We start from the raw sequence: 26729 nt of genomic DNA on the forward strand, positions 1-26729 counted from the left end.
TATATGCTTTTATTTCTGATGTGCTTTTATTTGAATTGAATTGGTTTGAATGGAATGAATATAGTGAAATATTCATTCCAGCATTGAAGCAGCATTGAATTCATGATATAGGTAATTATAAAACTACCCGGTTTAAAAAGTTAGAACCCAGAGCCGTAAAACCAGTTAATAAAAAAAAACAATCATCCAATGTCTGGTCATAATCTGTGGTCATAATAATCGCGATTCGGGACTTCGTCTGTGTTGGTGTTTGCTGGCGCGCGTGCTCTGCCTTTTTGGAGTGTTTTTTTTTTTTTGTTAAAAGTGGCCGGGTTTTGTGTTTTACTGGTGTTTTTGGTGGAGGAACTGACTGGAAAGCGCTGGAAAGGGGTGCCGCGCGTGTGTCGGCGAGCGCCGGCACAAGTCCATACTTAAATAACTAGTATCCCAAACTTGTTTGTAAATATCTACAAACTTGACATTGGCTAATCTTTGTAAAGCCAGACGAGAGAGAAAAAAAAATCGCGATTCGCGCTGTCACAATTTCATGGCGGACTTGTCACTTTCCGTTTTCTAACAAAACAACTGTGGCGAATTTTTAACCACCAAAACGTGATTATTTTATAAATTTATAACAAAACAACGATGTCTACAGTCTCGGACTGTTTCTCCATCGGCAGTATAGTCGCCACAAGGACATGTTATAACGAAGACATCGAAGGCGAAGTGCTGGCATTCGACCCGCAAACAAAAATGCTGATCCTCAAATGCCCATCTTCCAGCGGTATTCCTAAGCGCCACGATGTGAATATAATAAATCTATCGCTCGTAAGCGACGTACAGATAAAGAAAGAGGTTACAACGGTACCAGAGCCTCCTCCGTCGTTGAATCTTCACAGATTGAATACACGGGTTAGAAACTCAATAGAAAATAAGCGTAGATTGGTGAGTACTAAGTAGCCTTATGTTTGTCTTTAAAACGTGCTAAAACATCTACTGAATGTCTTATCTGCATTGATTAAACACAAAATCCAAAATTCTATTCACAGGTGTAAGGTCAACATAACTATTGATAGGTTAGGTAGATTTAATTAAGTAGGTAAGTCTATTATCTTGCCTACCTTTATAGCTTTATAGTGATAGAACTATATGCTAGGTATCAGAACCTCCTTCCTTGAATCTTCATAGATTGAATACACAGGTTAGAAACTTAATCCATACTTATAATAATATTATAAATGCAAAAGTGTGTCTGTCTGTCTGTCTGCTACGCTTTCACGGCTCAACCGCTGAACCGATTTTAACGAAACTTTGTACAGACTTAGGATACATTCCGGGGAAGGACATAGGCTACTATTTATCCCGGAATAACAAACAGTTCCCGATTTGTATGAAATTTGGTATCAAAGTAGCTTGCGTCCCTGTAATTGACGTAAGTAACTTTTTATCCCGGAAAATCAAATTGGTGAGTTAGGTCAGATTTTTTATTGAGAAAGTAATAATACAGATTTTTACAAATGTTAAAAATACTTAAATATAAAATTTATAAAACAAAAATATCATCCAAATCACTGTAACGAGGCAGGGTGCCCAGAACACTGGCTGCGTTACCTCGTTGAATGGCCAGACTAATATGCTGACCAAGGTAACTGCCAGACCTCCGGTCACCCATGGACTCCACAAGACGGGATGACAAGTCCTTAAAAAAGGATCTTAAAAAAAATCTAACCTTTTTAACCCCCGACCCAAAAAGAGGGGTGTTATAAGTTTGACGTGTGTATCTGTCTGGCATTGTAGTTCCTAAACTAATGAACCGATTAAAATTTAGTTTTTTGTTGTGTGAAAGGTGGCTTGATCGAGAGTGTTCTTAGCTATAATTCAAAAAAATCTGTTCAGCCGTTTGAAAGTTATCAGCTCTTTTCTAGTTACTGTAACCTTCACTTGTCAGGGGTGTTATAAATTTTTAATTTACACATATGGATATTTAGATTGGTTAGTAATACTAAGTTTACTAACTAAAAAAAAGATTCCGACAAATTGAGAACCTCCTCCTCTTTGAAGTCGGTTAAAAATGCCTTTTTAGGGTCCCATACCCAAAGGATGCCAATAGGACTTTGCTACTAAGCCTGTGCTGTCTGTCCATCTGTTAGCATGCTGTATCTCATGAACTGTAATAGGTACAGGAGTTGAAATTTTTACATAATGTGTATTTCTATTGCTGCTATAACAACAAATAATAAAAATTTCAAAATGGCTGCCAAAAGTGTTATTTCTTGTACAATGGTACAGAACCCTTACTGTGCTAGTCCGGCTCACGTTACGTCAGGTAAATATTTAGCCATATCGTACTCTGAAGGTTAGTTAATACTTTCAGGTATCAGCACTGTCAGCATGCTTAGACCCTGAAGGTCAGAGACTGTTCCTGGCGATTGCCCGCGTCATAGACGACGTGTCCTGGACCGGGCAGAGCATCCGAGTGTACAATGAAGTCACCATTACTCCTCCCTACAAGGTAACCGACATCTGCTTGGATCGTCTGTGATCCTGGTACATAGACTCTGATAGACTTTAGACCCTGAAGGCGAGAGACTGTTCCTGGCGATTGCTCGCGTCATAGACGACGTGTCCTGGACCGGGCAGAGCATCCGAGTGTACAATGAAGTCACCATTACTCCTCCCTACAAGGTAACCGACATCTGCTTGGATCGTCTGTGATCCTGGTACATAGACTCTGATAGACTTTAGACCCTGAAGGCGAGAGACTGTTCCTGGCGATTGCTCGCGTCATAGACGACGTGTCCTGGACCGGGCAGAGCATCCGAGTGTACAATGAAGTCACCATTACTCCTCCCTACAAGGTAACCGACATCTGCTTGGATCGTCTGTGATCCTGGTACATAGACTCTGATAGACTTTAGACCCTGAAGGCGAGAGACTGTTCCTGGCGATTGCTCGCGTCATAGACGATGTGACAATCAACAACATGGATGGATGGATGGATAGATGGATAGGTGGATGGATGGACTACAAGGTAATCCATCCATCTATCATCATCCCATCACCATCTCATTACAGAGCATGGGTCTCCTCTCAGAATGAGAAAAGTTAGACTATAACCCACCACATTGGCCAAGTACATATTGGTAGACTTCACACACCTTTGAGAGTATTATGGAGAACTCTCCAGCATGCAGGTTTCCTCATGAAGTCTTCACAGTTTAAGCAAGTAATATTGTTATGGCCATGTAGAGAATGTTTTCTTTTTCTTTCTCGTCTGGCTTTACAAAGATCAGTTAATGTCAAGTTTGTAGTTATTTGTAACAAGTTAGTTAAACTATACAAGTATGGACCCCGTCTGTGCCGGCGCTCGCCGACACACGCACGGCACCCCCTTAGAGCGCTTTCCAGTCAGTTTTAACAAAAGAAAACCCTCCAAAAAGGCAGAGCACGCCTGCCAGCTAACACCAACACAGACGAAGTCCAAGTCCATACATATAGTTTCCCTAACTTGTAAATAACTACAAACTTGACATTGACATTGGCTAATCAGTGTAAAGCCAGACGAGAGAAAAAAAAATTATGTACAGAACCCTAAAAGAGCGAGGCCCAACTCGCGCTTGACCATTTCTTTTCTGTTTTCAGGTGGAAAACGTAATAGGCGAGCAGGAGTCAAAACCCTACAATTACATAAGGAAATTCGTGGAAAGGCATTGGAGAGACCACAGCAGAGACAGTGCGGCTAACTCCTCAAGGCATCAATAAATACACTATATAGTTGAGACATTGCGAAAGTGCCAACTGAGTCATAAATCATTTTTATCGGACCTCTCGCTTGCACTTACAGGCCTTATGAAACTCGAACTTCCTCAAACATCCTCTGGTGTTGTGTGTAACAGCAAAAAAACCGGCCAAGTGCGAGTCAGACTCGCGCACCGAGGGTTCCGTACTCGGGCATTTTTTCCGACGTTTTGCACGATAAATCAAAAACTATTACGCATAAAAATAAACGAGAATCTGTTTTAGAATGTACAGACAAAGCCCTTTCATATGATACTCCGCTTGGTATAGTTATCTTACTTTGAAAATTTTATGAATTTTTGAATTGAATTGAATTGAAAATTTGAATTGAACAACCCTATGAAACTAATGATTTATGACTGAGTTTGCACATTCATAATGACTTGACTATAATGCATGAATTTTGAAAAAAGGCTCAAATTATTTTCTTGATGTATCAACTGTCATGTCAAAAGTATGATTTTAATTTTTAATCTAAGCAGAGTAAAATTAGGGTTGCCACTGGCCACTTCTTGATAAAAAGGTTACCAGCATCAAAAATACGGGTTTTATACTTTACGGCACAGGCTGTAATATGAAGGTTGCTTACATATTGAATTAGAAGAAAGGTGATGCAAAATTACGTAGGTTAAGTAACTAGCTAAGCAATATTAAAACAATAGGATGTTTAAGATTTACTTATTGGTGTTGTTAGTCCATACGTTAGTTGGGCTATATATATCCTAAAAAACTATCGTCGAGACTTCGAAGTCACTGGCCGGCGTCAAATGTTCCTATATTTGACGCTAGGTAGCCTAGGAATCGCCTATATTTCTTGATTTCACATCACCCATAACCTAATATTTGACATATCGTCCATTCCATTTTAGATGAATATCAAATATTCATACACCATTAATTTATTGGTAGAATGTAATAAGGCTCAAACTGAACAACATTCTAACCTGCATACTCAGAAATAAAATATTATTTATTCAGGATTTTTTTTAAAGAATATTAGCCATGCTAATCATGACTAATACTCCCCTTTCCCCTCCAATTAAGCGTAAAGCTTGTGCCACTGTGGGTACGACAATAGTGCAACGGGTGGGGTTTGAACCGTCGACCTTTCGGAATTCAGTCCGCTCCTCAACCGTTGAGCTATCGAGGCTCAATATAAACCGAGAGCTGCCTCACTCTAGTTCACTCTGACTGATCTAAGGGTAAACCGTACTTTTGACATGACACTGACACAGGGCAAATATGGCGGGTCCGTTTTCAAAGTTTACGCATTATATTCTAGGCTTTGGAAGATAGTTATTGAAAAACGGTCAAATGCATGTAGGATTTGTTTAAACCATGAATCTATACATACCTATGGATACGGCACTGTTAATGGCTATTTAAATCAAATACCGTCCGCGTCGCTACGCATGCAAATTGCGCTATGTGGAAAAACCGGACAAGTGCGAGTCAAACTTGCGCACTGAGGGTTCCGTACTCGGGTATTTTTTCCAACATTTTGCACGATAAATCAAAAACTATTATACATAAAAATAAATAAATATCTGTTTTAGAATGTACAGGTAAAGCCCTTTCATATGATACCCCACTTGGTATAATTATCTTAATTTGAAAATTGAAACACAATTTTTTTTTTAAATGATGTAACCACAAATTCGCGGTTTTCAGATTTACTCCTGTACTTGTGCTATAAGACCTACCTACATACTAAATTTTATGATTCTAGGTCAACGGGAAGTACCCTATAGGTTTCTTGATAGACGGACAAACAGACAGACAACAAAGTGATCCTATACGGGTTCCGTTTTTCCTTTTGAGGTACGGAACCCTAAAAACCACATAACGTATTTTGCATGCGTAGCGACTACTTATCGCTATCTCACCTCTACTGCTGAGCGAGAGCGAGAGGTTGGACAACACTAAAGTCTGACCTCTCACTCTAATTCCTTAGTCGAAAGTGAGATAGCGATACGTACCATGCTTTGAGTAGGTATTATGATTGCTTGATCCACCTTTAATATACATTCATGGTTTAAACATGGCCGTCTTTTCTTAATGTTTTAATTTTCAACCACAATCAAATCAAAATTGTATTATTGTAAACAAATTAATTACCAGTCAGGGTTGGCATTGTTTTAAACAAATGTTTAAAACCAAGTGTTTTATTTTTTAACTGCTTTATATTGTGTTTATAATGAACAAGAATATACCATCTGTTTGATACTTTTTCACGATAAAACTGCTGAACCGATTTCGATAAAAAAATTGGTTGTCTGTAAAGTCGGTTTACTGACGATAGTTGAACGTGACAACAAAGGCCGATTGTGCTTCTTTGTCGCTCGTTCCGCGCTCTCGCTTGCACTTCATGGAACGCCTCAGAGCGAGGTAACGCCGCATGAGTCATGTTTTTTCGTGCGTGCAGCCGGCTCTATCGAATTATAAGACGTTGTCACGTCAAAAACACAGAGATACTTGTTTTAATTGGCATGGTTGGCATGTTAAATTTTACTTCTTAATTTTGTTCTTTTTTTATCATAAAATTGCTTTTAAAACAAATACATTATACTTAAACCAAGCAATCATGTAAAATTTTTGTTATAATTTCGAATAAAAACTAAAAGACATTAGTAGTCCTAGAATTAAATGAATTTTATAAAACTACGTGACACAAGTCCGCTTATGCGTGACTTAACAGGGCTCTCTCCGTCACTTACTCCATACAATCGTAGTCCCAATTTCATTTGAATATTAAGCAACCAAAGTCCATGAAATTTTGCAGACATATTCTAGAAACTAATATCTGTGCCTGTGGTGTTTTAGATTTTTCTAAAAATATGTAGTTTTAAAATTAATGGGGCTCAAAGATTTGTATGTGAATTTTTAAGACCGTGTAACTTTGAAACCGAATATTTTAACGGAAATCTGGAACACCACAGGCATAGATATTAGTTCCCGGAACGTTTCTACAAAATTCCATTGAGTATGATTGGTTAGTATTCAAATGAGAGACGAACTACGTTTGTATGGAGCAAGTGATGGAGAGACCCCTCTTAAGTAGTACATTTTATATCGTACTAAATTGTATTATTGCACGTCCTATGCTGGAGCGCTAAGTCACGCCGTCAATACCTATATTATTGCACGGTATTAAGTCACGTATACGCGCTAGGCTGGTCACATGAGCTATAAAGTAATATCATCACTTAAGTTACATAAGTAACACCATGTAAGACATTTTTGGCGGTATATACATTTTGCAGCTAGGGAATCGAGAGACGCTTCGTTTTTCTACCCGACTGCGGCAAAGCCAAAAGGAAGGGTTATAATTTTAGCAGTCTATGTATGTGTGTATGTTTGTATCCAGATTCTGTGTGTTCCACCGTAGCGCCTAAACTACTGGGCTGATTTTGATGAATGAGGTGTCAATCGATTCGTCGTAAAGGTCCGGGTGAAGTAGGCTACATTTTATACGAAAAAAATTGACCTAACGGATATAACATGAAAAAAGTGGGAGTCTCCATTTTTTTTTTGCTATTGTATAGAGTGGGGTGTCAAATGAAAGGATAAAATTCTGAGTTCATAAATATGAATGTACTACAACATTAAAATATACCAAGCGACAGAAAAACAATGTTACTATAATATTTCAGCGTTTATTAAGACGATCGCAGTCGGGTTTTAGTTTTCAACTTTATCTTATTTAATTTACATGGTGGCCATTTTGAAAAGGCTTTGAAGATTTTGGCCTGCCTAGTAACCCGCCATTTAACTTTTTTTTTAAAATAACGGTCACACATAATACCTGTATTAATTAATAGCTGGCGTCAATACAAACAAGTATTGTATGAGATAAAATCTTCCAAAGTATCATGTTTCCGAGTTATAATAAGCTATCAAAGTTGTACTGGTGGAGTCATCAGTACAACAGTCTAGTCTGTTGGACTGATGACTCCAGGCCTGTAGCCTGAACGAACTATTTAAGTCACGCGTACCCTAATTCACAATTTTAACTGTTTTAATTATCATTTTGTCCAGAATATGTATAATTTTGATTTTAAATCAATAAAAAGAAATCCTTGTGTATGAGGACTTTTCCAGGGTCAGTTCATTGAAAGCCTACCAAAGTTTATAAAGAATTAGCTGATGCCTGTGACTAGATTTTCAAAAATCCCCTGGAAATCCTTTGATATTTCGATATGAAGACCTGGAGAGTGACATAGGCTACTTAGTGTATGTCACTCTCCAGGTCTTCAATTATATCCAGGTTAAAAATCAAGTCTATCTGTTGCGGCGTTATTGCATGACAAACCAATAAACACTTCGCATCTATAATTATGTGTATCCATCTATGAGGCTTTTAGGAACTGGCGCTGGAAAGTCTTCATTGAAATTGTTTTTAGTTGTTGGCAACTCCGTATTATTGCGATACGATGTTGCTACGTTAAAAAAATTAAAATTAAGTGTACTATATATTTTTTTAAGATGGCAACTTTGATCGCAATAATCCAGAGTACCTCCTATTTATATGATGTTGGATAAATTAATGAAGAAAATATAAAAAAAATGCAAAGTTTATTGTTTTATTTTACTACCCAAGTTTCCTATGCGCAAAGCACACCGGCAGATTGGAGTGGCGCCGGCCGAATCACGGCGCATCACACTAATATTATAAAGCCGAAAGTTTGTGTGTATGTTTGTTACTCCTTCACGCAAAAACTACTAAACGGATTTGGCTGAAATTTGGAATGGAGGTAGGTATTATCCTAGATTAGCACATATACTACTTTTTATCTCGGAAAATCAAAGAGTTCCCACGGGATTTCGGAAAACCTAAATCCACGCGGACGAAGTCGCGGGCGTCAGCTATATATATTTTATTTATTTTGTATAAGTGTATTATATATGTGTGTGTGTGTGTGTTTGTTACTCCTTCACGCAAAAACTGCTAAACGGATTTGGCTGAAATTTGGAATGGAGGTAGGTATTATCCTGGATTAGCACATATACTACTTTTTATGCCGGAAAATCAAAGAGTTCCCACGGGATTTCGGAAAACCTAAATCCACGCGGACGAAGTCGCGGGCATCAGCTAGTTTCTTGATAAACTGAGCCCACTTTGACTTTGCTCGGATTTAAAACACCGTTAAAACGAGACTTTGTCTCTTATTAAAGTAGATACGACGGGCCTGCCCGCGAAATTCAAATTTAATTTGGTTTTTCGCAATTTGTAAACTAATACGACAACGTAGGCTTATGCTAATTGCGCCAATGGCAGTATCATCCTCACAGGTTTATATAAAAATCTTTACTTGAAAGAGTTCAGTTTAAGAAATTAATTCTAGTATTGACTTATTTGTGAGACTAGTAAAGCTAATTTCTTAAACTGGACCTTTTCAAGTAAAGATTTTTATATAAACCTGTGAGGATGATACTGCCATTGTCGCAATTAAAATGCCATAAGCCTACGTTGTCGTATTAGTTTACAAATCGCGAAAAACCAAATTAAATTTGAATTTCGCGGGCAGGCCCGTCTCATGCACCTAACATAAGTCTAACCTCCACAGGTTTATATAAAACTCTTTACTTGAAAGTGTCATAGTATCGACTAATTTGTGAGTAACTCAAGTCAAACTCGTTGTTTTGATTGTCGTCAAACGCAAGAATCTTGCAATACAAGTGTAAATTAAAAATTTATAACACCCCCGACGAGTGAAGGTTACAGTAACTAGAAAAGAGCTGATAACTTTAAACGGCTGAACCGATTTTCTTGGATTATAGCTAAGAACACTCTCGATCAATCCACCTTTCAAATAAAAAAAAACTAAATTAAAATCGGTTCATTAGTTTAGGAGCTACGATGCCACAGACAGATACACAGACACACAGATACACACGTCAAACTTATAGCATCCCTCTTTTTGGGTCGGGGGTTAAAAAATATATTTTTAGAAACTAGGGAGTAAGCAGCGAAAGAAAAATCAATATAATGATTTGATAACATTTATTTCTAAAACTACATAATACGCGATTAAGTATTACAATCAAATACGATACATTTTAAACCTAAAACAATAAAGCTGACAATATTATGTACCTATCTAAAATATTCTGGCAACATTTTGTACTGTATAATAAAATAAATAAGGCTCAAAATGGCTAATATCCAAAACAAGAAGCCAGGTAAAAAAAATAGGTAGGTAAAAATTACAAAGCGTAGATGGTGCAATTTTCTTTTTAATTTCTTATCAAATTACATAAATATTTACTAAAACAAAATGGAATGTCGATTATTAAATTTTTTTTAAAGCAAGGTTTTAATAAAAATTAGACTAATATTGAAATAAAATACCAAAAATGATAGCGAGTATTACGATAATACTATTTTGATTAATTAATAATGATACAATTTGAACTTATAAAAAAAATACGCATTCAATTAAAAACCTCACACCTTTTTTAAAGTCAGTTTTTCTCTTAATCCAAAGAATACAAAGAAATCTATTACAGGCTGTATATTTGAAATCCAAAGGGAAAAAGCATATTTTTTTACGAAACAAAAAAAAATAGTTTGCAATGCCATAGACAATAATTTTTTTTAAATTTTAAGCCGACAAATTACCATAAACAAAATGTGTTCTAGGATACATTATTATTTTATTCTTGCGACAGATTATAATTATTTTCAAAACATGAGTTACATAGGCAAACAGTTTTTTTTTAAATTATTTATTTATTCTTTAAATATTTTTTTGGTATTTCATGAACTACTAACTACTACAATGGTTTTGTATGAGTGAATTCTACTTGCAATAGAATAATCATAGTTTTCATAAGCACTAAAATACTAATTTAGTGAAACTAATTATAGGAATTAGTTAACTAATTTAGTGACATAGTTGCTCGGAAAAAGGCCAGTCATCCCTCGAAGTTCGCCTGGAAACAAAAAATACATTATAGTCAAGTTTGTAGTGATTTACAAGTTAGGGAAACTATAAAAGTATAGGACTCCGTCTGTGCCGGCGCCCGCCGACACACGCGCGGCGCCCCTTTAGAGCTCTTCCCAGTCAGTTCCACCACCAAAAAAACCAGTAAAACACAAAAACCGACCACTTTTAACAAAAAAACCGGCCAAGTGCGAGCCGGACTTGGGCACCGAGGGTTCCGTACTCAGGTGTTTTTTTTTCAACATTTTGCACGATAAATCAAAAACTATTATACATAGGTAAAAATAAACAAAAATCTGTTTTAGAATGTGTAGGTAAAGCCCTTTCATATGATACCCCACTTGGTATAGTTATCTCACTTTGAAAACTTAAACACATTTTAATTTTTTTTTAATTATGTAACCACAAATTCATGGTTTCCAGATTCATTCCTGTATTTGTGCTATAAGACCTATGATTCTATCATTAATTATGATTTGATTCAATTTTTCATGATTCTAGGTCAACGGGAAGTACCCTATAGGTTTTCTTGACAGACACAACAGGACGGACAGACGGACGGCGGACGGACGGACAGACAGACAGACAAACAACAAAGTGATCCTATAAGGATTCCGTATTTCCTTTTGAGGTACGGATCCCTAAAAACAAGACATACCTTGCCACCAGGCGGGGTCTTGCGAGCGGTCGGTTACGGCGATGATGTCATCTTTCTCGAAGCTCAGCTCGTCCGCGTTCTGAGCAGTGTAGGGGTATAGAGCTATCACCTGACAGACAAACATACATTATTATTACTAGTTAGCGACATTGGATTTACATTATTACAATTTTCCTGAGGATCTCTAATTTTTTTGATAGTAAAATATAGCCTATGTTACTGAGGAATAATGTATATCTACTGGTGATAGAATTTTCAAAATCGGTTCAGTACTCAGTAGTTCTAGAGACAGCCGCCTTGGTGTAGTGGTAAGCGCTTCGGCCGTGGCTAGTTACCACCCTACCGGCAAAGCCGTGCCGCCAAGCGATTTAGCGTTTCGGTACGATGCCGTATAGAAACCAAAGGGGTAAGGGGTTAGTGAAAACTGCCATATCCCTTCCAGGTTAGCCCGCTTCCATCTTAGACTGCATCATCACTTACCACCAAGTGAGATTGCAGTCAAGGGCTAACTTGTATCTGAATTAAAAAACACTAATATTATAAAGGCGAAAGTTTGTGTGTATGTTTGTTACTCTTTCACGCAAAAACTACGGAACGGATCTGTCTGAAATTTGGAATGGAGGTAGATTTTATCCTGGATTAGCACATCTACTTTTTATCCCGGAAAGTCAAAGAGTTCCCGCGGGATGAAAACCTATATCCACGCGGATGAAGACGCGGGTATCATCTAGCAATTAATAAACGCAAGTTAAGAAGCAAAGAGAATTTTTATGAAAAGTATGAGTAGGTAGATGCCAAATTCCCCTGCCGGCGTGTACCGTACACGGCAGGGGAATTTGGCATAAATATAGCATAGACTGTAAGACATAGCGAACAGACTGTATGTTATCCTGTACTGTACCTTATCGATGACAGTTTCAGTGGGCACGGTGTCCATTTTCGACATGACGGGGGTCGTTCGACCGGACGTACGACCAGAGGACTGTAAAACCTGTCAAATTGAATTGTGAAATGATTTTTCAATTCATAAATCCATTCTAATATTATAAATGCGAAAGTGTCTATCTGTTTGTCTGCTAACTTTTCACGGCCTAACAGTTTAATCGATTTTAATGCGTGCAGAGTTAGCTTACATCACGGGAACGGACATAGGCTATTTTTTATCCCGGAAAATCCAAAGAGTACCCACGGGATTCTTAAAGGCCCATCCGTTTAACCGATTTATATAAAATTTGGTACAGAGGTAGCTTGCATCCCGGAAATTTGCATAGACAACTTTTTATTCCGGAAAATCAAAGAGTTCTCAGGGTGTTTATAAAAAACCTAAATCCACGCGGACAAAGCCACGCGCCTCATCTAGTTAATAAAAAGAATTGTTTATTATAACCAAAATTTTACAAAAGTTAAACAACTTATTCTATACAAAATACATGGTATTGATAACTGTTGCTTGATTTACGTTACCCTATACGCATCCTGTATATTTTTAAAGCTAATCATCATCATCATCAGCCTGTGGATGTCCACTGTTGGACATAGGCCTTCCCTATAGAGCGCCACCACACCCGGGCCTCAGCCTTCCTCGTCCAGCCACTTCCCGCCAGCCGCTTTATATCGTCGCTCCATCGTGCTGGAGGGCGTCCCACACTACGCTTGCTTAAACGCGGTCTCCACTCAAGGACTTTCCGGCTCCAACGGCCATCGCCTCTACGACAGGCATTACCTGCCCACTGCCACTTCAGCTTGCTAACAGTTTGGGCTATGTCAGTGACCTTGGTTCTCCTGCGGATCTCCTCATTTCGGATCTTATCCCTCAGGGAAACTCCTAACATAGCCCTCTCCATAGCTTAGTTAATTTTTAATAGCATATTAATTAATTCATTCACCTTAACATAGCTCGCGGGGAACCACCCGCTCTGTCTGTTCCGACCCTTAGCTTGTAGCTCGCCCTCCCACCAGCCGCTGTCTGCTTTCTTCCTAACTATCAACAACTGCCCTTTCACTAACGACAGTTGCTCCGCACTGAAAAAAAAAGGTAAAAAAGTAAAAACCAGCCAAGTGCGAGTCAGACTCGCGCACTGAGGGTTCCGTACTCAGGTATTTTTTCCAACATTTTGTACGATAAATCAAAAACTGTTATACATAAAAATAAATAAAAGTCTGTTTTAGAATGAACAGGTAAAGCCCTTTCATATGATACACCACTTGGTATAGTTATCTTACTTTGAAAATTGAAACGTATTTTAATTTTTTTTAATGATGTGACCACAAATTCGCGGTTTTCAGATTTATTCCTGTATCTGTGCTATAAGACCTACCTACCTACCTTTCATGATTCTAGGTCAACGGGAAGTACCCTATAGGTTTCTTGACAGACACGACGGACAGACAGACAACAAAGCGATCCTATAAGGGTTCCGTTTTTCCTTTTGAGGTACGGAACCCTAATAACCAGTGTCACATTTCTTGTATACAGTATGGCATATTATTGTATATTGTACATTTGAAAAGAGCAACCGCCGAGTTTCTTGCTGGTTCTTCTCGGTAGGAACAGCATTCCGAACCAGTGGTAGATTATTTTGACGATTCAAAAGCACTTGTAAAAGTTTAATTGAATAAAAATAATTTGAATTTGAATAAAAGTAGAAGCGCAGTGAGCGCGAAATTTTTCTCACCTAGTAGCTGTATAGTTAGCCAACGCCTGCGCCACCTCATGCTTGCGTCGGGAGGACGTGGCGGAGTCCCTGCCCGAGTCCCTGCGGGCCGAGGAGGCCGGCCGAGGCCCTCCGGGAGCACTAGCGGACTCCGTTATAGCGGCTACTTCTGATGATATGGGTGTTGAAGACTTTTGCTCCTGTAACAGATGATAGGGGCTGACGTAATCGAAAAATCGGTCAAGGGTTCCGCACCATCCGACAGTGAGCACCACCTTTTTTAACCCCCGACCCAAAAAGAGGGGTGTTATAAGTTTGACGTGTGTATCTGTGTATCTGTCTGTGGCATCGTAGCTGCTAAACGAATGAACCGATTTCAATCTAGTTTTTTTATTTGAAAGGTGGCTTGATAGAGAGTGTTCTTAGCTATAATCCAAGAAAATCGGTTCAGCCGTTTGAAAGTTATCAGCTCTTTTCTAGTTTTCTTATAGAGGTTTTTGTGTCGGGGGTTTTTTAAATTTTGAGTTATTTAAATTAACACTTACAGTTGTTAAATTTATCTGTGTAAATGTGTATAGTTATAGATTTTACCTGTGTAAATGATCATAATTCATAGATTTTACTTGTGTAAATGAGTATAATTACAGATTTTACCTGTGTAAACGAGTATAATTACAGATTTTACCTGTGTAAATGATCATAATTCATAGATTTTACTTGTGTAAATGAGTATAATTACAGATTTTACCTGTGTAAACGAGTATAATTACAGATTTTACCTGTGTAAACGAGTATAATTACAGATTTTACCTGTGTAAATGATCATAATTCATAGATTTTACTTGTGTAAATGAGTATAATTACAGATTTTACCTGTGTAAACGAGTATAATTACAGATTTTACCTGTGTAAACGAGTATAATTACAGATTTAGGTGTTCGAGCCTTTAGGCTTGACCCACTTGAGATAACCCTTTAGAACATCAGCGCCATCTAGTAGTTCGTAACGACACAACCCGAGCATTGATCCGTATCGGCTCGGTGATTTGTGGAGGGGAGTCAGCGCACAGGCAGGTGGTGTCGGCCATTTTAATTCCAGTACGCTTTTGAATCTCAGCGTCGTCAGTAAGAAATTAATTCCGCAGAATTAATTTGAAATTAATTCAAATTTTTCAAACATTGAATTAAAATTAAATATTATTCAAATGTAAGCATTTACATTAAGAACTAACAAATCGTTAATAATAGTCTTACATCGGTGTCCGTAGTTTGATACGGAAATCACTCATGTAAGCTGGTGCTAAAATATGTTGCTCCGGCACATATTATAACTTTTCGTAGTTACGCTACGAACTATTTCATAATGTTATTATGAAATTCTTGTCGTCTCACAATGAACGACAAACTGCCGGAAAACCTTTCGTAGGTGATGGCAGAATAGCACCATGATAGGCTGGAAAGAATTCCAGTGTCAGTCGTATCAACTGAGACGTTGGGTCGAATCGATTGAGACGTCCAGTCGCATCGATAAGACTCAATCTAACGACCCAGGCGCCCGGTCGTCTCAATTGAGACGCCCGGTCGTATCAATTGATACGTCGCCACATCAACTAACCAAAAAGTGGTAATTAGCAAAACTCATCTCATATGACGTTTTCGCTACCTTCCCAGATCATGGCATCTACAACTATGGGAGAACTAGGTCTCAGACCAGTCTCACTAGAACAAGAAGGTTCCTTCTCCAGAATAGTTCAAATTATTGAATATACCTACCCCGACGACTAGAGGTCGTGAGAGATCCAAGATCTATCTTACTCACGACTCTAGCTCACTAAACAATTACTTGTTTGGGGATAAGATAGAGGCAAAATTAAGAGTCGCAATACCGACGGCCAAGATGGCTACAGCATATTACCCAAATGATCTCTATGGGAAAAGAAATATCGGTGATAAAAAGGAAATTGCTAGAATGGCCTCTAGGGAGGGCGTTATTATACTCCCCGCATAGCATTATGGAGAAGATTCATGATAAATCCTACGAGGACTTCATTAAGACAATCAAACTACTGAAACCGCGGCTGATGTCAAGGGATGAAACCTCGTCTAGCGAAAGCACACTGAGAAAACGGGGTCCCACATCCCCTATCAGCTTGCGCGACAGCAAAACATCACACTATGAATCGTTAGATCCATACATGGCTCCCGTAACAGATTCATTCATGGTGAAAATGATGGATCGCCTTACAAAACAAACCTAAGCGATCGAAAGCGTTGCAAGCTGGGTTTTCAATCCTCGCTTCTAAGAGTGATCAAGGCATTTCTGAACTAGACGAGCCCTTCGAATCAGCACCAGACAGTACTGAACCCAAGGATGAATTTAGAGGTCCCTCTCTGAATGTTCTGCCTCAGGAAAACACCTCATTATTAAGTACCCCAATGAATGCCGATTCCGAAGAAGCTACATTAGTGGCGCAAATCGCCGAGGCTCAGCGAAAACTGGCCTCTATTAACGCAACCGGCAATATTCCGCAGTGTGACTTTTCACCTTGCACCACTGAAGCTGAAACCAAGCTAGCCAAAGCAGATCCAAACCTCGTCGATCAAGATCGGAAGTGTCAACGACTGAATGAAGATGGCTGGAAGAACATAAGATACGCCGATGTTCAAAAATCATTCCACGCCACTCCAGTATTTTTGGCACTTACTGTCAACAGTCATTTGGCAGCAATAACACCTAACTGGAATTTAACAGCACAACTAGAGAAAACAGATATGACCCTGGGTGCTAAAACATATATGGGTTGCTGCCGCAAAGAAAAGCTTTCCAAAAAGCTCACCAAAAAATGGATCCTAACACGTTCAATAGATCCAGATCCAAGATCATAATATGCTTGGCGCATACAGCTCTTTTAGGAAAATTTCTGACGGGCTACTGCAATACTCTTCTGGCAGAAGAGACGAAAGAATCCAAGCCTGAAGAGAGTCCTGTAAGCCAGCGAACAAAGTACTGAGCAATACTCTTCATGACATACCACCCTCTGATACTCATCTCTTTTCTGAAGGAAAATTATCCGAAGTGATAAAGGATCAGGGGGGGGGGGGGCACATAAGATCTTTTCGAAGAAAACTAGTCCCAATAATAAAACTGGGAAGAAGAACAGCCTCAAAAGGATCCAAAAACTTTAAAGAATATAAGCCACAAAAATAACAGCGAAATTTTCGTGACTCTCGCTCAAAACAAGATAGTGGCACGACCGGCACTAATAAAGCCAGGACCCCTCAAACCACTACAAAAAAAGCCCTAATTCGCAGGTATTCATACCTGGTCAGCTTGGCTTAAGGTTTGACCTATGGGAATCTTTAGGAGCATCAGAGACAATCTCAAATGTTATAAGAGGTTACTGTATACCCTTTAATAAAAAACCACCCAATAGAAGGTTTTCTAACTGTAATATCGAATCGTATGAACCCAAAACCTCAGAGGACATGTATAAACAAAGGAAAAATCTACTACTAAATATTGGTGCAAATACTTGTGGGGTACCGTATGGGTATATGTGGACTCCGTTAGATCGTAAAAGATACACCCAAGTTATGTACACTATTTTTATATATCCAACTTGTTTTTTTTTTTTGTACATAATGAAAAAAAAAAAAAAAAAAACAAGTTACACTAAGAGTTTGTATTTACAGAATGTTATTTACACGGAACAGAAGTGTCCTATTTACTATCGCGAGTCGTCCAAAAGGTGGACGCAACGACCGCCCAAGCAGGCGAATAGAACGAACCGAACACGGGGGGATGTGGGAAAAGCCCTTTTATAGCCTTTCCCAATCCATCGTACTCCATTACGCTAAACCCAGTAAATACCGGTTCATACCGGTGGCAAGCGCCCAAGAATAGGCACGCAGGTGCACTTCGCAGGTGTTGTTCGCAGGTGTTATTCGCAGGTGTTATTTGCAGGTGCAATTCTTGGAATTGGCTTGCTGTGAATCATCATCGTCTAACAACAAACAGTTGCGCGACGACCTAACGCGGTCTAACCATCCTACAGTAGTCGGTCGCCACATCAGCCCCCCCGGAGACCTTTAGGGTCGATAAAAATCCGGGAACCTACCTCGGTGACCAGAGCGAGAGGTAGTTTGACATGCGGGTGGCCGCTCTGAAATCCTTAATACTCTCTCCAAAGGCAAATGGTGTTGGGTGGACGCTAAGCGGTTATTAGGCAAATTAAACTTTGCGGCCAATGTAATCCCACTAGGCTTTCTGTATTACAGACGCATTCAGATTGCAGCAAAATCACTCTCGGACATACGGAGATACAAAAGGTTCCCGTTGCCGGATCAAATAAAGGAAGATCTGGTGGCTCCAAAATATGTATTACGGAAGCATCGAATATTCAAGTCGCCCCAGCATCAATCTTCATAGCCACCGACGCCTCAGACATCGGATGGAGTACTATAATAAACGGCATGGAACAGTCCCGTCACTGGAGTATCTATCAAAATCACTGGCATTGCAAGCAAAATAAATTATGAACCTTATTCGAAGTGATCCGAATGAACTTAGAAAAGGTCTCGGGGAGAACAATCTTCTTTCGAACAGACAGCAGAACAGCGGCCTCCTACATGAGGAAACAGGGTGGGACGAAATCACAAAAACTCCTTAAGATTGCCCCAAAAATCCTGATTTTAGCACAGCAACTCAAAATCACTATCATTCCGAAATACCTGCCAGACAGATACAACGGAATAGCTGACTGCCTATCGCGACTAAAAGGTCATCAAGAATGGCACCTCCATCTAACGATACAGAAGAGAATTTTTCAAAAGATGGACACACCAGAAATCGACCTCTTTGCGAGCAAATCCTCTGCAGTAGTCCCGAGGTATGTGAGCGAAGACCACAAGGAGCTACAAGCAATTACCCGGATGCTTTCAGCAGGCAATGGAATTACAAAGTGGCTTGGAGCTTCCCACCACCAGCGCTAATTCCACGTGTGCTGCAATACCTGAATGATTCCCAGGGACACTACCTCTTAGTGATACCGAAGTGGAAGTAAGCTTTTTGGGGGACCGAAGTGAAGAAGAGGGCACAGGCTTCCTACAGAATTCAAAATCTAAATGACCACTTTCTGGACTTACAAACAAACCTACAATCTTGGAACATTCAGAAGTCGGAATTTGTTTTTGGAGGTATGGAAAGTACGGGCTGGTCCCATGAGATAACAAATTGGAGCGAATTGAAACGCACTATATTACAGTCAGCCTGGAGACACTCCATGTTTAGAACCAACAGATCTCTTGGAGAGCATGGTTACAATGGACATTAGACAACAACGTATCTCCAAAGACGCCAAATCCTGGCAACTCAGCCAGATACTCAATTCATCTTTACGAAGCTAAAAAGTTAGCCTCAAGAATTGTACTGGTCCATAAGTCAGAAATCTCTACCTTCACAAAGCCTTGTAACACGTCTCCCCTAAGTGACCATCCATTAGTGAAGAAAACCATTAAAGCAATTTTATCAAAGAATTCTCCTATACGATGTCCTTACATTTTGGACTGGATCTTGTAAATCGGATTGGCAGAGGAAAATCGAGGTTTCCAGTTTATTTAAAATTTCTCAACACGTGGCAACTTTGCTACTCCTCGCTGCAGGTCGTCGCATTCATGATTTAACTTTGCTCCACATAGACGCGGCCCACGGTCAAATTACAAGAGAGCAAATCGTATTCTGGCCCTCTTTTGGGTCAAAAAACGGATAATGCGAATTACCAGCAATCGGATTGGTACCTGTCGAGGAGCGATAAGATTATTTTTGACCTCTGCTATTGGATACCAAAACTGATAAACAAATCAGAACAACAGAGGAAAGCAGACCCAATTTTAACAAACGTATTCATCACTACGCGGAACAGAGTCAAAGCAGCATCTAGATCTGTAATAGCAGGCTGGTTAAGGCTAATTCTGAAAGATGCTAAAGGCTGACAAAAAAGCCTCTCTCGGCAGTTTTAGGTCAGCTGTTGCTACAGACAACTGGGTCAACAAGAACCTTGATATTGATGAGGCACTACGCAAAGGTAATTGGCGTAGAAACTCAACTTTCTTGAAACACTTATTTAAGGAAGTAGAGGTTAGAACAAGAAATGTTATTGTAAATTTAACAATGTGTGATTAATAGTTTTTTTTTCACAATTTAGAATTATTATATCTGTGATTGTGTAAACGAGTACAAATTAAAACTTATGACATTAACATTATGTTAGTGATTACGATGAAAGAATTATATTAACCACTAAGAAAATAATATCTGATTTTCTCATTCCTAAATGGAACATAATCTTTAAGTGAATCATACTCCATACATAGTCACAGTACGCTAAGTCAGCGCCGGCAGATATTAAACATCTCAAGTGGGTCAAGCCTAAAGGCTCGAACACCTAAATAGAAACGTTTTTCCCCCGAAGGGTAAAAAACGTATATTTAGGTTTCAGCCGAAAGGCTTGACCCACCATTAAATACCTTACCGGCTTCACCTCGCTTCGATTCCTGAAATCGGTACTGAAATTAAAATGGCCGACACCACCTGCCTGTGCGCTGACTCCCCTCCACAAATCACCGAGCCGATACGGATCAATGCTCGGGTTGTGTCGTTACGAACTACTAGATGGCGCTGATGTTCTAAAGGGTTATCTCAAGTGGGTCAAGCCTTTCGGCTGAAACCTAAATATACGTTTTTTACCCTTCGGGGGAAAAACGTTTCTATTTTACCTGTGTAAATGATCATAATTCATAGATTTTACTTGTGTAAATGAGTATAATTACAGATTTTACCTGTGTAAATGGGTGACTTACCTGCACAAGCTCTGCGTGGTAGGGCGGCGAGACGCAGGGGTGCTCCGTTGCCACATTCGGTGTTTCTTGTTGCATCTTGTGATACGTAAGTCGAGTTACATGAGTCATAGTGCCAATTATTCGATAAGTTAAATGAGTGTACTTATGAAAATATTTACTTGTGTAAATGAGTATAGTTATAGATTTTACCTGTGTAAATGAGTATAATTATGAAATTTACCTGTGTAAATAGTATAATTACAGAATTTACCTGTGTAATGAGTATAATTATGGATTTTACTTGTGTAAATGAGTGATTTACCTGCACAAACTCTGCGCGGTAGGGCGGCGAGGCACAGGGCTGCTCTGGCGCTACACTCGGTGTGTCTTGTTGCATCTTGTGATAGGTAATCGAATTATATGAGTCATAGTGCCAATTATTCACAGGTAAGTTTAATGAGTATACTTGTGGAATTTGCCTGTGTAAATGAGTATAGTTATAGAATTTACCTGTGTAAATGAGTAAAATTACTCAATTTACCTGTGTAAATAAGAATAATTACAGATTTTACCTGTGTAAACGAGTATGCTTACAGATTTTACCTGTGTAAACGACTACAATTACAGATATTACCTGTGTAATTGAGTGACTTACCTGCACAAGCTCTGCGTGGTAGGGCGGCGACACGCAGGGCTGCTCCGGCGCTACACTCGGTGTGGCTTGTTGCATCTTGTGATACATGATTACATGAGTCATATTTGTGCCAATTATTCACAGGTAAGTTAAATGACTGCATTTTACAAATAACCCGCAAAGGTTTTTATGAGATACCTAGCGCAGCACTAGTGAGCTATGTAGTGTGTTACTATATGCCCAGGAATGTGCGGGACCTCTTTATACCTACGGATACTTTTATACATGGCATAATATTGTATATCAAATCTTAGAAAAGAGCAACCGCCCAGTTTCTTGCTGGTTCTTCTCGGTAGGAAAGGCATTCCGAACCAGTGGTAGATGCTTCTAACGATTCAAAAGAACTTGTAAAAGTCTAATTGATTAAAAATATTTTAAATTTGAATTTGAATATGTCATCACACACACAAGCATATGAATTTATCTTCACTCTTTCAAATACAATTGTATGAGCTTTGTCTATAATATGGAGTATTATACATAGTGTAACCAGAAAGTGAGCAAAAACATAGACAGGTGATAGTACTGACATGATACCATAAACAAACTATGAAAAAATTACAGTTACAGAAAAAAGTTCAGAATATATTGCAAATAAAACATCTGACTGACGCTATAGGTCAAGGAATGTTCCGTAAATAGGTTACTCGAAGTCAATGCCGCGTCGTAGGTAGGGCATTGACCCGAGTTTTGCACGCTATACATTGCGGGTTTGAAAAATACTAAATCACTAAAACTACAAGATAAGGCAAACGGTTATTGGCATTGGATTGTGTTAAGGTAGTATAATAACAACGCTGAGTTTCTGCTAGTCGTTCTGGTCACACCCTGTAGCTTTGGTAAAATTGCAAAATCATTTTTTTTTAAAGAATATTAGCCATGTTAAATGACTAATATTCTCCTTTCCTCTCCAACTAAGCGTCAGGCTTGTGCTAGGAGTAGGTACGACAATAGTGCAACGGGCGGGGTTTGAACCGTCGACCTTTCGGTTTTCAGTCCACTCCTTTACCGGTTGAGCTATTGAGGCTCTATAGCCGTAAAGCACATTGCAGGAAATAGCGGAAAATGACGTCATAAAAATGGTCGAACGGTTTTGTGAAACAATGAAAGGAACATAGTATTTTTAGGGTTATTTGTAAAATATTCAAAATCGTACAATAGAAAACATAGTTTTATTGCAAATTTACTTAATTTTAAATCATACTTACTCATGCTTAGAAATGAAAATTGAATAAGTCTGGTAAAAGTCAAAATTGCTCACCTGCACAGGTTCTAGTTGTGGTTCTGGCTGCGGTTGCGTGTACGCAGCTTCCTGTGGTTGCGGCTGCGTATACGCAGCTTCCTGCGGTTGCGGTTGCGGATACGCAGCGTCTTGTGGTTCACGCGCTTCGGGTATGCTTGACATGACGTCGCCGCTTGTTGTGGTGGTGTCTTTAGTTACGTAGTTTGAGGGGAATATACCCGTGCTGGAAGAAAAAGATTTCATATAACTTGTTAAGTTCATAAAACTAGTTACAGTACTACCACTTTAATAAGTTACACCGATGTACCTGCGCAGAAATCTTATTTTTGAATGGCACGAAAATATCTTAGCCAATCATAGCGCGCGTCCGTCCGCTATTGGTTGTTGCCTACGCGCCATGTTTTAAACGCACGAATAGTGGGCGAGATAGTAAGAGTCGCCATGAAGTCTTATGACCTCGACCTCACGCTTTAAAGGTCAGGTCGCCAGACCGCGGTACAGTGTGATCGTCGGTACTTATCGTATGTCAATCCTGCCAGCCACCCATTCGCCATCACATCTGATGACCTCAAGTTCTAGTCGCAAGGTCAAGTCAGGTCAGGTCAAGGTCACACAGAAGTACGGCGTGGTACGTACCGTATGCCAATCCTGCCGGTCCACCAGTCGCCATCGCGTCTCATGACCTCGATCCTCTCACCAGCCTCAAAGGTCAGGTCACCCGGTTCTGAGGACACGTAGGGGTACGCCGCTATGTAGAAATCGCCGCCCTCTGCGGACAAGAAATAGATGGGTGACCAAATATCTTTATAAGTGGACTAAACCGTGTTTCATACCTCAAAAGGAAAAAAGGAACCCTTATAGGATCACTTCGTTGTCTGTCTGTCTATCCGTCTGTCAAGAAAACCTATAGGGTTGACCCGTTGACCGTGAAATATGAAAGGCAGGTAGGTAGGTCTTATAGCACAAGTAAAGGAAAAAAATCCCAAAACCGTGAATTTGTGGTTACAAATGTTACATCACAGAAAAAAAAATGTGTTCACGAAAAAAATAATTTGCTAAATCACTTTTTTATTGTTCCGTACCTCAAAAGGAAAAACGGAACCCTTATTGGGTCACTTTGTTGTCTGTCTGTTTGTCTGTTTTATAAAAGGCGGATCAGTTATAAAAGGCGCAACGCATAGAGAGAAGAAAGAAAGATAGATGGCGCAGGCCGTCATTAACTTGCAGTGTTCTACATAAAAGTGTTATGTATATCTTGTATCGTATTATTATCTTAAGAGAATTCCGGCCATTAGGTGAGTAATGGAAAGGAGTCACGACCCTCAACAAGGAGGAATCTATACTAATATTATAAATCCGAAAGTGTGTCTGTCTGTCTGACGAAATTTGCACGGGGTTAGCTTATATCTCGGGGACGGACATAGGCTACTTTTATCCCGGAAAATCAAAGCATTCCCACGGGATTCCCAAAAACCCATCCGCTTAACCGATTTGTATGAAATTTGGTACCGAGGTAGCTTGCGTCCCTGTAATCGACATAGGCAAAATCAAACAGTTCCCACGAGATCTTTAAAAACCTAAATCCACGCGGACGAAGTCGCGGGCATCCTCTAGTACGACTATAAACAAGAAACTATGTACTTTCAGAAATATTACTTACCAACAGCAGGCATGGCGCCGCCCAAGTCATTAGTTATCTCCGCTTCCGGTACCTCAGCTATGCCTATACAAAAGATAGCAAAGTTTTAGAAAAACATTTGCTCAATGAGAGAGAAATAGAAAAACACAACTCCTTTTTTTAAAGTCGGTTAAAAAAGTAGCATATGTTACTCCTTGGTTAATCCTCTACTTGTCTGTGCAAGTCCCGTCAAAATAGGTTCAGCGGTTCCGAAGATTAGCCCGTTCAAATAGATAGACAGACTGCTATGATAAATCTGTTTTTTTTTTTTTTAATAAAGAATATTAGCCATGCTAATCATAACTAATACTCCCCTTTCCCCCCCAATTAAGCGTAAAGCTCGTGCCAGGAGTGGGTACGACAATAGTGCAACGGGTGGGGTTTGAACCGCCGACCTTTCAGAATTCAGTCCGCTCCTCAACCGTTGAGCTATCGAGGCTCTATCTATTTAGTGACAATGTATAACAGAAACAGCCATTGCCAACATACTATTACCTTGGGCTGTCGGGTAAATGATCACTTACCTTCAAGTTGCGTCTTGGTCTCTAAAGGTTCGATGACCTCGGCGTAAGCTTGGATTGCGTTGATGTCCTCAACATACGACTCCGGGAACCAGCCTGACTGACCTGACGATTTTAACATAAAATACTGTACATATCACTGAGTCAAAATTTATTTTTTATGATTCCTTTAGGGTTCCGTACCTCAATAGACAAAATGTTGGAAAAAATACACGAGTACGGAACCCTCAATGCGCGAGTCTGACTCGCACCTGACTGGTTTTTTAAATCATCATACCTCTAGCAGTGCCCCATTTCCAGCCCGGCTCGGCGTCGCCTCGAGGTGCGGTCGCCTCGCTTACCTGTGCACAAACAAAAACGAGTAATGTATATAAAGCGGAATTCACATTACGACTTTTGTGTATGTTGAGATTAATGTCACGCAACTAATTTCATTACGTACGAAATTAGACGTTTACACGCGAAAATGCTTATGAAATTAATCTCATGAAATTATTACATGCCACTAAATTCGTTATCTAAACTCGGCTTAATGTACTAGAAAACGATCTAGAAATCATTCGTGTGCACCTAGCTTAATGTTGAAATTTGACAATTTATTGATAAAAGCAAGTCGATTCTATAACCAGCATCAATCGTTGTTACAATCGCAATTATTGTGATTGGCTGAATTGATGCTATTCTTGTTGCAACAATGCATTATAGCCAATAGCGAGCGAGCGTCAACCAATCAGAGCTGATTGCGATCGTGACATTGTAGCTGTCATTGTACCGCAATCGAGCACCAGGTTTCCATTACTCTACACCAGGATCTCCACTTTGACAATAGAGAAGGAAATAATGACCCCCTAATGTTAGAACAAGACAACACATCTGTCAGAAAGATCTTGAACACATACGAACAGCTCAGAAGGACAATTCGAATTTGGAAAGGAATATTCCCTTACTTGGCCAGCATCGTAAACTAAACCTTTCTCATTTTGTGAAGAGACCCGTGCTCAGTAGTGGACCGGTTAGCGATGATGTAACTTACCAAGTCACCAGGTTGCAGGCTCAACTCATCCACGGTTCTAAACATTTGACTTCGAGTAGCCTATTTACGGAACGTTCGCTGACCTCTAGCGTCAGTCAGATGTTTTATTTGCTTATACATTGTAAACTTTAAAAAATATAGGATTTAAAAAAAGCGTAGTTTTTTTATGGTATCTAATCAGAAATCATCAGTACTATCACCTGTCTCCGTTTTTGTTAGGCGTTCTGATTACACTATAATATTCTCAAAGGTATTTGAAGTCTGCCAAGTGGCCAGCGTGTGAGAGGAGACTCGTGCTCAGTAGTGCGCCAGCGATGGGTTATAATGATGATGCAACTTACCAAGTCACCAGGTTGTAGGCTCAACTCATCAACGGTTCTGGCGGTGAATTCGTACACGCAACGCCATTTTGGTGTGGAAGTTGCTGCCGCGGGGGTGGCCGACACCACTTCGGTGGCTGAAAAGGAAATTATAAAGTCACTAGCCGTTGCCCGCGACTTCGCCCGCGTGGATTCAGGTTTTTCTAAATCCCGTGGGAACTCTTCGATTTTCCGGGATAAAAAGTAGCCTATGTGCTAATCCAGGATATTATCTATCTCCATTCCAAATTTCAGCCAAATCCGTCCAGTAGTTTTTGCGTGAAGGAGTAACAAACATACACACACACACACACAAACTTTCACCTTTA

The 26729-nt window shown here is 39.5% G+C and overlaps 2 protein-coding genes across 8 annotated transcripts in view; one reads left to right on the plus strand and one right to left on the minus strand.

Annotated features, from left to right (window-relative positions):
• The first annotated feature begins 506 nt into the window (after positions 1 to 506).
• On the plus strand, positions 507 to 3987 carry LOC123879528 (protein LSM12 homolog). The gene is made up of 3 exons (XM_045927295.1): positions 507 to 924; positions 2354 to 2491; positions 3622 to 3987. The coding sequence occupies exons 1-3, from the start codon at positions 625 to 627 to the stop codon at positions 3739 to 3741; spliced, it is 558 nt and encodes a 185-aa protein (XP_045783251.1). The 5' UTR covers positions 507 to 624; the 3' UTR covers positions 3742 to 3987.
• A 6514-nt stretch (positions 3988 to 10501) lies between these two features.
• Positions 10502 to 26729, minus strand: part of LOC123879473 (intersectin-2) — a 33457-nt gene continuing 17229 nt past the window's right edge. For 2 of the 7 annotated variants that reach the window (XM_045927179.1, XM_045927178.1), the window contains 14 exons: positions 26383 to 26498; positions 25286 to 25349; positions 25012 to 25113; positions 24470 to 24532; positions 23446 to 23578; positions 22828 to 23032; positions 21528 to 21602; positions 21195 to 21269; positions 20894 to 20968; positions 14058 to 14236; positions 13269 to 13404; positions 12284 to 12373; positions 11383 to 11491; positions 10502 to 10713 (listed from right to left, as the gene is read on the minus strand). In XM_045927179.1, the coding sequence (XP_045783135.1) occupies positions 10652 to 10713; positions 11383 to 11491; positions 12284 to 12373; positions 13269 to 13404; positions 14058 to 14236; positions 20894 to 20968; positions 21195 to 21269; positions 21528 to 21602; positions 22828 to 23032; positions 23446 to 23578; positions 24470 to 24532; positions 25012 to 25113; positions 25286 to 25349; positions 26383 to 26498 (1484 nt within the window). In that variant the 3' untranslated portion in view covers positions 10502 to 10651. The other 5 variants (XM_045927180.1, XM_045927182.1, XM_045927181.1 and 2 more) reach the window with 5 other exon arrangements.

The sequence above is a fragment of the Maniola jurtina genome, chromosome 28 (genome assembly GCF_905333055.1).
Source record: "Maniola jurtina chromosome 28, ilManJurt1.1, whole genome shotgun sequence".
In the NCBI taxonomy this organism is placed as follows: Eukaryota; Metazoa; Arthropoda; class Insecta; order Lepidoptera; family Nymphalidae; genus Maniola; species Maniola jurtina.

Excerpts from the sequence above, each read along its gene's own strand:
- LOC123879528 (XM_045927295.1), top strand. The coding sequence starts at position 625 with ATGTCTACAGTCTCGGACTGTTTCTCCATCGGCAGTATAGTCGCCACA. Across the intron at positions 925-2,353 it reads TAGAAAATAAGCGTAGATTG|GTATCAGCACTGTCAGCATG; the intron begins GTGAGTACTAAG and ends TAATACTTTCAG. Across the intron at positions 2,492-3,621 it reads CCATTACTCCTCCCTACAAG|GTGGAAAACGTAATAGGCGA; the intron begins GTAACCGACATC and ends TTCTGTTTTCAG.